Source organism: Microtus ochrogaster, chromosome 24 (assembly GCF_000317375.1).
Source record: "Microtus ochrogaster isolate Prairie Vole_2 chromosome 24, MicOch1.0, whole genome shotgun sequence".
NCBI lineage: Eukaryota > Metazoa > Chordata > Mammalia > Rodentia > Cricetidae > Microtus > Microtus ochrogaster.
In genome coordinates, this window is record NC_022024.1 from 32,531,640 (window position 1) to 32,543,994 (window position 12,355).

Below are 12,355 nucleotides of genomic sequence, written 5' to 3' on the forward strand. Positions count from 1 at the left end.
CATAGTGGCGCACGCCTCTAACCCCAGAAGTCAGAAGAAGGATCTCTTTGAGGCCAACCTGGTCTGTGTAGTGAGTTCCAGGACAGCCGGGGCTGCATAAGACCCTGTCTCAAAGAAGAAAAAAAGAATTTAAGATGGTTTGCCTCCTCATTCAAGTGTGTGGAAATACCCACCAGACTAAGGGGTGTGGAGCCGTGGCTGTAGCTAATTTATGGCGTGTTGAGCGGCCTTACCCACGCGGTCTCATGCTGTCTTGAACTCAGTTACTGTTTGAATTAGGTACTGGTCGTTGTTAGGTACAAGACAAGGACAGAAAAGGCCAGTTTTACTCTGATCAGTAGTAGCTCTTAGGTCTGTGAGACGTGGGTCTCGCCGACTGCTCCTCGGTGTCTTCCTTCACTTACACTCTGCATTGATCTCCCCTCTACTTTCTCTAGATCCGGCTCTTGACAATTAGGATCCTAAATCATTTTGACATCCGGCTTCCAGCTTCAGTGGAGGTACTGCAATTATTAGAGTGGATAGTTTAAGACAAACATAATTTACACATTTTTGTAAATTTTCAAAATGGTATCTTTGCTATGTAACTATATATGGCTAAACTATATAAATATTTATAGTAAAAGTTGGTATTCTTGGAATCCATATTCTTGCCTACCACTAAGTCTACTGCGGGTAGCATACGTGGTGGGAGCCCGTGTTAGATGGAGTCTTCCGTGTTATCGGTGCCTCTGGTTTTACCTCTTTCTTCAGAAGTGTAAATAGTGCCCACAGTTTAGACTCTCACTGATTCCTCTGATGACGGAAGTGGGTTAGTTAACATTTCCCAGTGTTTTACCCAGCACTGCAGTGAGCGCCCTTAGATGGATATTTTCATGTATAAAACTGTTTCCATGGGGCTGGAGAAATGGCTCAGTGGTTTAAGAGCATTGCCTACTCTTCCAAAGGTCCTGAGTTCAATTCCCAGCAACCAAATGGTGGCTCACAACCATCTGTAATGAGGTCTGGTGCCCTCTTCTAACCTACAGATATACACACAGACAGAATATTGTATACATAATAAATAAATATTTAAAAAAAACTGTTTCCATGATGCAAGTAGTAGAAATAGAATTGCACAGTGAGAATATATATTCTCTGTGTGTGTCTATAATAGTAGATAGGTGGATAGCTAGCTATATAGGTAGGTAGGTAGGTAGGTAGGTAGGTAGGTAGGTAGGTAGGTAGTAGATGCTAGGTAGTAGTCATGTAGAATCCATTTACTCTGTATGTGTATGCACATACATTTAGTGCACATGAATGTGGAGGCCAGAGGTTGATGTTGGGTGTTTTCTAGTGTTCTCTACTTTATTTTTTAATTTAAAATATAATTATATCACTTACTCCCTCTAACCTCTCCCATGCCCCCCGCCACTTCCTAGTCTTTATTGTTAAATATATTTAAGTGTGAATAAATTTATAATTGCTAAGTCCATTTACTGTCGTTTGTATGTATGTGTGTTTAGAGCTAATTTAAAAAATTATTTTTTTTAATTTTAAGTTGCTGTATATTATATTTATCCATATGGATGTTTTACGTAGATGTATATCTGTGTACTGTGTGCATGCCTGTTGCCCAAGCAGCCCAGAAGAGGGCATCAGATTTCCTGGGCTGGAGATACAGACAGGTTATGAGTCACTGTATAGGTGCTGGGAATTGAGCATTGTCCTCCAGAAGAGCAGCCAGCTCTTAACTGCTGAGTCACCTCACCTCTTCTGAGACAAGGTCTCCCTCCCTCTGACTAGCCAGGCTGACTGACCCCTGAGCTCCAGGAGTCTGCCGTTCTCTAACATATTCTAAGTTGAGTTTTTTGTTTGTTTTGTTTTCTTTTCTAAAACCTTAAAGCTAAGCTGAGCATAATAATACACACATTTAATCCTAGTACTCAGGAGGTAAGAAGTAGGTGAATCTATAAGTTTGCGGTCAGCCCAGACTGCATAGGGAGTTCCAGACCAGCCAGGACTCTCTCAGAAAACCACACGTCTAGCCATGCTTCACATCCCTTCTGGGGTCAGTGTTTGACCTGCCTTGGGTTCTGTCTGCCTCTGCAGGACGATGGGCTCTCGGAGTGGCAGTCAGCCTTCGCCATCCTGCGCCAGGCAGAGCTGGTGCCAGCAACTGTGAGCGACTACAGAGAGAAGCTGCTCCACTTGAGAAAGCTGCGGCACGACGTGGTGCAGGATGCAGTCCCTCCGGGACCACTGCAGGAGGTGACAGTGGTGTCTGTCTGTCTGTCTTTCTTTAAAGTTGTTTCTTAAATTATGTTTTAAATCGTATTTTGGCGATCATACCAGATAGTTTTCAATCATGAAAATGTTCTCCTTATAAGTAAGGCGAACCTTGCTTCTCTTCCATGCTTTGTGTTAAGTTGCTCTCTCAGCCTATGAAATCAGGTGGTGTCCTTTTGTGTATGTGAAGGCCTGACACAGCGACCATCATTTTGTGTGCTTTGCTGTGGCTACTACTCCACCAGCTTGTTTCCCTTGGGTTTCTCTTGCTTTTTACGTAGCTATAACACGTGGACATTTCAAAATGGAGTACTTCACTTCCAGCAGTTGTCTGGCTTCAAGGGCCTCCCCCACCAAAAGAAAGGAAAGAAAAAGAAAGGGAAGTTGTTTTGTTGACAGAATAGTTCTAAAACGTTGGTTCTGTCCTTTAAAGGATGTCCTACAGGGTAGAGTGTGATTGGTGGGATTAGGGTTAGGTTGCAGGAATGTGAAGCAGAGCTGACTCTGGCCCTTGACATCCCCACACCAGCTTAAGTAGATTATCATGATTATCGAGTGAAGAAAGATTGGCACCACCATTTCCTTGTTTGTGAATTAGGAAAACAATAGACTGTGCTCCACTGTGGCCAAAGGAATTGTGTGAGATAAACTTAAAATCCCAGTATAAAATATGCTACCATCTAAGCACGTTATGGTAACTATTATGGTTGTTAACACTAATTAATTATGTTAATCTTTCATCAAACATTATATTGACTAATAATGACCTGGGTGCTGGTGATAAACATCACAGCGAAAGTCCAGCCTCTGCCTTCAAAGGGTGATGTCATGGGCAAGGACTAGGGGACCTTCCAACCACAGGGAGCATGCCCTTTGGTACCTGCTCAAGAGTGTGTACACTTCTCAGATTTCTAGAAGGGCGAGGTTTAGCCTCGTCTTGAAGGAGACGATAATGTCCCATTGTAGCAGAAGAGCTGCAAAGGAAGCCAAGGTTATCCAGGGAAACTGCAGGTGGATGTGTGCCCAAGGCTCGGGGGATACTGATTCCATATTCCACATTGATGTCACAGATGGACGTTTCCCTCGCCCCAGCCGTCCTGCTGTCTTTGATAGGTGATTGCGGATCACAATACTGGCCTTCTTTCCGTCCAGAAGTTAGAGTTAGACATTTCTTGAGGGATTTAGGTCTTCTCTTAATCATCAGAGCACAGCACCCTGCTCCATGGAGTCGGCTTTCAGTGGATAGTGTTCTGTGGGATCTCTCCTGGGAAGAGAATCTCATCATTTCCTTTATTATATGTTATTACAACAAAATGACTAAAAACATAGGAAAGATTTCATAGACATATTCTAGACATTGTCCTAAAAGGCAAATGCCTACTAAACCCATTGAAAGTAGACTAGGAAAACATGGTCCCCTTCCTGTATCAAGACCATTGCATGTTCTAATGGTCTCTGTGGCTGGGTTTGAGGATTCGGGGGATGGCCATGAAGCAGGGAAGAGTCAGAGTGGTCACACTTTGCGTTGCCTGTAAAATACACAGAAAACTCTAAGAATGAAATACTCGTCGTAGTTTATCCTCATTTCTGCCCTGGGCATTCAAGAAAGGACAAGTCGCCTGTTATTTTCTGGAGTCTCTTCCTTGAGAGAGAACATTTGAAAGTCACACGCTGAATTTAGGCACTGCACACTCAGACGGACAGGGAATGGCAGGCAGAGCATGGTCCTCGGCAGAGAAGAAAGCTCAGGCAGTGAGCTCCACCTTTGCTCCGGATCACATGGCGCCTAGCCGGTGGGACTAGGACACAGCCGCGGTTTGGGATCGCTGCCCATGCTTGCCTCTGTGCACAGCTGCCTCGGTCGGTGACAGCTCATGTAGTTCCACTTGGAACTCTTAAGAGCAAGTTCATGCTAAGGAAGTAGCTTATGCAAAGAGCCCAGTGTACTTGGTAGTTCATGACTTGCCTTTCCATGTATATCCTTCCTACACGTAAGCTCATTTGGTTCTCACAGCAAGGCGTGGGCAGCATCAGTCCCTCTTTACAAAGGAGAAAGCAGACTCGTTGGCTCCCGATGAGGTGGGGCACGTGTCAGGTGCAGTGTTCTTCACCACGTCCTCCTGCTGCCGCACATTGGCTTGGACTTGGAAGCTCCCTTATGGACTGAGTGAATGAAAGTGTTCCTCTTCCATCTAGTGCTGTCCTTTGCTACTTTAAATGTTAGCGTCCTCTGCATGTCATTCGGAGCAGGGATGGCAGCTGGAACCTGTGCCAACATCCCTCCCCCAAATTAAAAAAAAAAAAAAATCTGCCATTCTCCATGATGGCTTCCTAGAAAATCAGGTGTTGGTGATATAAATGCTGCTTAAAGTTGACTGAGAAGGCTTCAGACCCCCACTGGACTCTCTGGAAGTTCAGTTTCAAGAATTGAGACACCTGGCCAGGTCATGGTGGCACACATCTCCAGCATTCAGGAGGCAGAGGCAGGTGGATCTCTGAGTTTGAGGCCAGCCTGGCTACAGGATGAGTCCAGGACAGCCAGGGCTATGTAAAGAGACCCTTAAAAAACAAAACAAAACAAAAAACCAGGACGTCAAGCATCTGCTGTACAGAAGGCTTGCTTCCCTAGTACCACATTGTTGTTGTTGGTGGTGGTGGTTTTGTTGTCATCGTTCTTCTGTGTCCACACTTCACTAATGCTTGGTGCTCCCCAGATCCTGTCGGTGTTTATTAGGATGGGATCTCACTCCCAGTTAGACTTAGACTTTGCCAGTGAATGTCAAAAATGAGCTTGAATTCCATGTTCTAATGAATATGAGTAGGCTTTTAGGAGATGAGAAAGATTATTAAACACTCAGTTCTGGGTTAGTCTCAAGAGCCTTTGTTTGCTCGTGGGCAGGCTTCTTCCTAACCTTCACTCTGCCGTCTGTGCTGGCCTGTCATGTGTTTACTAAGCCGTCTCTTGGACTTGCAGGTACCACTCCGTTATCTGTTCGCCATGCTCTATGTCAACTTCAGTGCCCTCTGGGACCCTGTTATTGAGCTCATAAGGTAAGCGTGGCTGTGGATGGGACCGTTCACTTTACCGACATGGAGTGGGGACGTGTTCCATCTAGGGATGACTCATGTGCACGTGACACAGCGCAGAGGAGAAGGACGCTCTCTCCAGGGCCTGGTTGTTGGTAGTTTAGGTGTGTATGTATTTCTGTGCATGTAAATAATTGGGGGCTTCTCTTTTTATTTTACATGAGACTGTTTATATGATGAAAAGGTACATTATGTCTACTTTTATTTTTACAGATTAGATAACTGAACCATACTATAAAAATAGGAACTTCTAAAACCCTTGTTGTCTTACATGCATGCGCGCACACGCACACACACATGCGCGCACATACACACACACACACACACACGTACACGCGCGCACACACACACACACACAGATCCCTTTAGCCCTAACAGGTAATTTTAATAGTAATAGAAAATAGCACGCGCTAGGGCTGAGATGTAGAAATCTGTCCTTTTACAAGTGTTTGTCCTTCACACTTTACTCTGGCTGTTTGTCAGACTGGAAATATGGCATGTGTCTTGCCTTTCTGGATCCTATTAGCTCTTACTTGACAGAAGCAGAATAAATAAATCCCTTTCCAATTTTAAACCAATTTGCCTGCTTTTACTTCCTTTCAGAGCCGTCAAACAAGTGTAGTGAAAATAAATGGCTTTTGACTTTATCCGGGTTTTTTTTGTTGTTGTTGTTCTGTACTTTCAAAAGATAAGAAGTGACATATTTGTAATCAATGGTCCATTATCACAAACGTTGACTCCTAAATGCTTTTAAAGTCTCTTCATAGTGGCTGGGCTATCTCGCTGTCGGGGACTGTTTTCTATGTATCATATGCAACATAGGTATTTCTCGTTTCTTGTGTACAGTTTGTGTATATTAGGAAGTTCATGGGAAGGTGCACACCTTTAATCCCAGTGTCCAGGAGGCCAAGGCAGAGAGGATCACGGATTTTAAGCTAGCCTGGGCTACATTGCTGTATGCCTCATGAAACAGGGTTAGAGAGGGGAAAGGAGAGGAGGGTGAGGAGGAAAAAGAAAGGGGAATTAGTTACAGAGCAGAGAACATTACAGATTATTAAGGTCTTTAAGCTGTAACAACAATTAAAACCAAAAACAACCCGATATGATTCATTTCATGTCTCATCATTAAGTTCTGAAAAGTCCTTTTTGAGACAGGTTCTGAATGTGTAGCCCTGGCTGTCCTGGACTAGCTATGAGGACCAGCTTGGCCTCAGACTAACACAGCTCCTGCCTCTGCCTCCCAAGTGATGGGATTAGAGGTGTGCACCACCATACTCTAATGGAAAGTGTATTTCAGATAGTGAATTAGCTGCAGAGAAACAGACATTCTTAACTCGAAGTGCAACGGTTGTTTCTTCTCCTCATGGGCCCTGCCTCATATACTGTCTTTCTTAGCCTTGTCACCTTGATGTAGCCTAGAGTCACCCGAAGAGGGTGTCACTGTGTGATGTTCTTCATCGGGTTGGTCTGAGGACTTGTCTTGATTGATAGTTAATGTGGACGAACCCAGCACACTGTGGGCAGGACAGTCCCTAGGTAGGTGGCCTTGAGCTGTATAAAAAGCCAGCTGAAGGTAAGCCCGGGAGTAAGGCAGCAAACAGCACTGCTCCATGGTTCCTACCTCTAGGGTCGTGCTTTGAATTCCTGCCCTGACTTCTGTCAGTGAATTGTGACCTGGAAGTGCAACTCAAGTAAACATTTTCAAATCTCCCCAAGTTGCTCCTGGTTATGGTTCTGGTTATGCTTCTGGTTGTCATACCAACAAGGCGAAAAAGGATATAACGCTCCATTTCCCTTACTGTGTCTTAACACTAGTCTTCTAAGGTGCGGAAATTCACGCCTGTGTCCTAGCGCTCAGTGGTGGGGCCAGCAGATTGTGGGTTTGGGGTGTCGTAGTGGGCTCTAGGCCAACTTAGACAGCATAGAAAGACTAACTCAAAGCACCTCAACAACAAAGCTAAATAGTCTTATATATATCTACTTTCATTTTTTAAAATATTCTGTAGCCATTTATGGGTATAAAAATAATTTCTGTAAGTGGTCGGCAAGAAGGCTCAATAGGTAAAAGATCTCACACAAACCTCATGACGTGAGTTCAATCCTAGGGTCCCACGGTAGAAGGAGAAAACCAAAGTGCCTGAATCACTGACTCCTCTGGTCCATGCACATCCACACTCACTAATACCCATCCTATGCACAGACATGTATAATAATAAAGTAAAATAAACAGTTTGTTTGATGTAGGCAGTATAGAAACTACGGAAATGTATGAAATTTATTTTAGCCTCATGTTGAAGGCTAATCAAATTAACATTTAATTCTTGTACATTTTTCTCGCGGGCTATCTGACACTAAAGACCGTGTTTCGTGTGTTCTATTTTTTCTTAGTTCTCATGCCCATGGGATGGAAAACAAGCAGTTCTGGAGTGTCTGCTATGAACATCTTGAAAAGGCAGCCTCACGTGCTGGTATGAGCAGGAGTCTCAAGGGCTGGGGGCACCAGTGCTTACCTAAGTGTTTAATTTTTACTGTGGTTTGTGCATGAAGTGGGGAAGCATGAGAAGCGTGTTCTCTCTGGTGAAGTTCTGAGATGACTGCTCTTTCCTGAGTCCTGGAAACAAGTGTCTAGTCTGAGGACAAGTCTGATCCACAAGCGTTAAGTTGACATTTTTCTCTTGCAGAGAAAGAACTGCAGAAGGATGTGGGAGACGAGGAGCTGTCCACTGGAGATGGAGGGGAGCCAACCCAAGAAGGGGATGTTGGCTCTCTCTACCAGCAACAGTTAACACTGAGAACCAGCTGTCGGGAGCGACTAGATCATACCAACTTTCGATTCTTGCTCTGGCGAGCTCTGGCCAAATTTCCAGAGAGAGTAGAGCCAAGGTCCAGGGAACTCTCCCCACTGTTCTTGAGGTTTATCACGTAAGTACCTAGGACCATGTCCCTGGCATAGTTTGTGTATGGGGGGGGGGGTATGAGCCTCCTCCAGCAACTGAGAACTTTGTACATCTGTCATGTTTCAAGCCCTTGTCGTGTCTGCAAAGTCCTGCCTCCTTAGGGAAACACTAAACGAGTTTTGTTCAGCACGTAGTTTATAAGAACAGCATACAATGGAGCTTGTAGAAATAGGTCAGGTTACCGCAGGAGAAGGGGCAGTGGAGTTTGCTCAGTTTACAAAGGCCTTACTATTTCTTGCCCTCTTCATTGTTTTGTTACTTGCCTGGGGGTAGAGTATATTTCCCGGTGACTACTGTTTTGAGCCTCTTGATGCTGAGGAATGCGCTCTTGAAGAGCAGTGCGAGCTTTCTGAAGCCTTGTTTTGTTTGGAGTGCCTGAGTGCGAGAGTCTTGATGGCTTTGAGATTCTAACAAGGACGTGTTGTACAGAAGAGAACTAAACATTAGTGTGTGCTCTGGTGTGCCGCATCACATACGGGGTGGGCTGAGCAGAACACAAACCACAGTATGTCTGGCTGGTTCAGGAACAGCAGGGAGGCCAGGGCGAGCACTGTAGCATGAGCCAGAGGAAGCAGTGGAGATGGAGCAGGAACTTGGCGCCGAGGCCGCGTGATAGTCATTCGGCCGCTGCGGTCAGAGAAGGAGAGTTTACACAGAAGCGTGAAGGATTTGTGGATGTGTCTGAGAACAGATTGTAGAATGGTGGTGGTGATGCTGGTGAACAGGGGGTTACAGGTGTGAGCGAGGCCCGCTGGTGGCCTGACCAAAGTTGTTGTATTAGACTGATTTTTTAAAAAGAATTCCAACTTGAAAAAAAAAAAATTGAAAAGATTCTAGCTAGATCAGCCTGTGATTTGGAGGCAGCCTTGGTTGTAGGAACAGAAAGGAGTTGGGAAAACTGAATATCTTTCTCCAGGTTTTAGCCTGAGCAGCTAGGAAAGGCAGGTTACCATCTTGGAGACGCAGACATTGCCGTAGTGTGGGGAAAACCAAGAGGTCATTTGAATTTGTGTTCAGCTCAGGATACCAAGCAGATCCCTGAGTAGAAATGACCTGTAGACCTTGAGTTTAGAAGGTGACGTTCTGGGGGGGGGGGGGGTTGACCTGCAGGTGGTAAGTTGAGAACTGTCAGTAGATGAGTGGGAGCTAAAGTTGTCCAACAGCTGGAGTCTCCTCAAGAGATCAGAAAGGGAGGACAAGACTTGGCCTTTGCCTTGAAGGGAGGCCTTACCCAGAAAGTACGCAGAGACTGTAGCAAATTGCAGGTGGAGTCTGATCAGATGAGCTGTAGAGAAAGTGAAGGAGAATGGACCCTGTGACCAGGGGGTGCAGGGCCAGAGAGAGTGCTTCTGTTGATGGAACAGTAAACACGAACACTCTTGTTACGGAAGATCAGGAGGGCAGAGAGGCCAGGTTGGTGGCGCACGTCTTCAGTCCCTGCCCTGGGAGAGGAGACAGAGGCAGGTGATGTCTGAGTTGGTGGCCAGCCTGGTCTAGATAGCAGGTTCCAGGTTCATCAAGGCTGAACAATGAGAACATTTCCTTAATAAAAAACAGGGACTATAGGGAGGAGAATCAGGTCAGGAAAGGTTAATGCAGACAAAACTTGCAACAGATCTGTGGTGGAAAAATAGAGTCCCCACCCCTTTTGTGGGGTGGTAGTTTGTAGAATGAGAAAAGCAGGGTCTGGCTTTTCCCTCACACTGTGTCTTAAAGGATGTGTTTGCTGTTGTGCAAGGTGGCAAGGGTGGTGTTGGTAGACTGAGCGTCCCCGTCCATCTAAGAGTACAGCCCTTCCTGTAAAGAGACTGTGGTATAGGGACAGAGAGCGGCCTGTGGTAGACGTGGAAGGCTTAGGTACTCTCATAGAACCAAGCACTAACGTTTAAGAATAGGTGACAGTTTTTGTTTTTTTTCGAAACAGGATTTCTCTGTAGCTTTGGAGCCTATCCTGGAACTAGCTCTTGTAGACCAGGCTGGCCTCGAACTCCCAGAGATCCACCTGCCTCTGCCTCCCGAGTGCTGGGATTAAAGGCGTGCGCCACCACCGCCCGGCAGCAGTTTTTGTTTTGTGCTTTTGGGTACTTGTCATTTAAAAACCATCTTTGCCCGTGACTGAAGTGGAGCATTTGCCTTTCTCTCTGTCCCTGGGAGTTTCATAGTTTTAGGGCTTTACCTTTAGTTTTTTACCTTTAGTGCACTTTTTCTGTGGCGTGATGAGAGAGAGGAGTCTAGTACGTTCTTTTACACGTAGTGTTCTTTCGCCCTGGCACCACTTACCAGCAAGACTGTCCTTTCTCCAGAGTTCTCAGCATGTCACTGAAAGGCCAGCACTGGCTGTGGGCCTGTCTGTACGCTAACACGGTGCTGTTATGGTAAAGCAGCTTTTCAGTGTGTTAGGAAATTAGGTAATTGCTATTGCTTTGACTGTTTGAGGTCGTAGTGCTATGCTTTGAAAGGACACTGGGAAAGTAGGAAAATAACAACCCTGATACTTTAATCTTTTACTTTATAGTCCGCTGTGACCAGTTGGGCTTCCAGAAACAAGGAGGCTGATTCCACTTTGGGCTAGAGTAGACTTTTCAGCAACATGGTATTGGAACAAGCAGTCTTTACAGTTAGTGATTGACCTGTCAGTGAGAGTCTAAGGAAAGAGAGCACTGGCATAGGGTCTGGAGAGATGATCAGTGGTCCAGAGCACTGGCTGAAAGAGCCAGGGTGCAGTTCCTAGCACACATGTGCTCCACAGCCATCTGTGACGGTAGCCCAGGGGATCCAGCACCCTCTTCTGACCTCTGTCGGTACCAGGTGCTTGTCTCCTACACAGACACACATGCAGACAAAGCACCTACTACACGAATAAAATCATTTACAAATACTGCTATAGAGGCACCTTAATGAAGGCGCCGTCCATCCGTCCGTGTGTGTGTGTGTGTGTGTGTGCGTGTGTGTGTGCGCGCGCGCGCGCGCGCGCGCGCGCCTGTCTGTCTGTCCTTTCCAGAGAAGTCTCCTCACTTGAGTGATTCCCGCATGCTTCCTCTGCAGCAATGAGTATTATCCAGCAGATCTGCAGGTTGCTCCAACCCAGGATCTACGCAGGAAAAGTAGAGGAGCAGTGGCTGAGGAAGTGGAGGAGGAACCCGCTGTGGGAGAAGAGGAAGAAGTGGAGGAAGAGGCAGTGCCCACAGATGAAGCACCCCAGAGGAAAAAGACAAGACGGGCAGCAGCAAAGTGAGTTCCCATCCCTGCTGATCCCGGAGCTGCGGCTGTAGGGGGAGCGGTGCGGCTTCTGCGTGCGTGGGAAATAGCTTCCTGAAGGATGAGTGTCTCACATAATTATTGGCATGGCGTAGTGCCGCTCCGGGTCTTGGGAGATTCTTGCTCTGAAATATGCTGGTGCCGGGCACTGAGAACCGGCTGTAGTGCTCTGACACCAGAGTTAAGGAAGACAGGCCCAGGGTTACACAGGTGCCCTTCACTGGGCTCTGTTGACATCAGCACTGCCCAGGCCTGTCCTGGTGTCAGTGTGTCCCGGGCAGTTGTGTGTGTGGTCCTGCATCTGTCTGCTGCCCCCTGACTCTCTTGGCACCTTGGGACTGCTGCTCTGTCAGGGAACAATTACTGACTGGTCTTTCCTGCTTTCCATGGACCCTTAGAGGCTGAGGAACTTTCCCTGTGGCTCCTTTTAAAGATGAGACTTGCAGCGTAGAGTGCTGAGCCCCCCCTCAGGCATCGTGTTTGCATGCCAGGCGCTGGACTCCTGGTCAGCATTTCCTTCCCTGTGGCTTAGCCCCTTAGTTACTGTTTTCTTGGGCTACAATGCTTTCTAGTTCCCTTGGTTACCCATTTACTTAAATTGTTCCAAACTGTTAGAAAAAAACTCTGTGTTCAGAGGCTTTTTGAGCTTACCCAAAGATTGTCTGGATTGAGGGTCTGATCTGCCAGGCTGCTGTGAAGATGAATCACAGACATCTGCAGTGTAGGAGCAGTGTTTACGGAGCACTGTGCAGAACCTCTCCCTTACAGTGTTTACGGAGCACTGT

At 46.3% G+C, this 12,355-nt stretch overlaps 1 protein-coding gene across 1 annotated transcript in view; it reads left to right on the forward strand.

Moving 5' to 3' along the window:
• The window catches only part of Utp20 (UTP20, small subunit processome component), an 80,010-nt gene that overhangs the window by 19,278 nt on the left and 48,377 nt on the right, over nt 1-12,355 (forward strand). The window contains exons 17-22 of the mRNA XM_005358277.2: nt 438-500; nt 2,092-2,250; nt 5,243-5,319; nt 7,744-7,823; nt 8,037-8,277; nt 11,358-11,543. Of these exons, the coding sequence (XP_005358334.1) occupies nt 438-500; nt 2,092-2,250; nt 5,243-5,319; nt 7,744-7,823; nt 8,037-8,277; nt 11,358-11,543 (806 nt within the window). The remainder of the gene's footprint in view (nt 1-437; nt 501-2,091; nt 2,251-5,242; nt 5,320-7,743; nt 7,824-8,036; nt 8,278-11,357; nt 11,544-12,355) is intronic.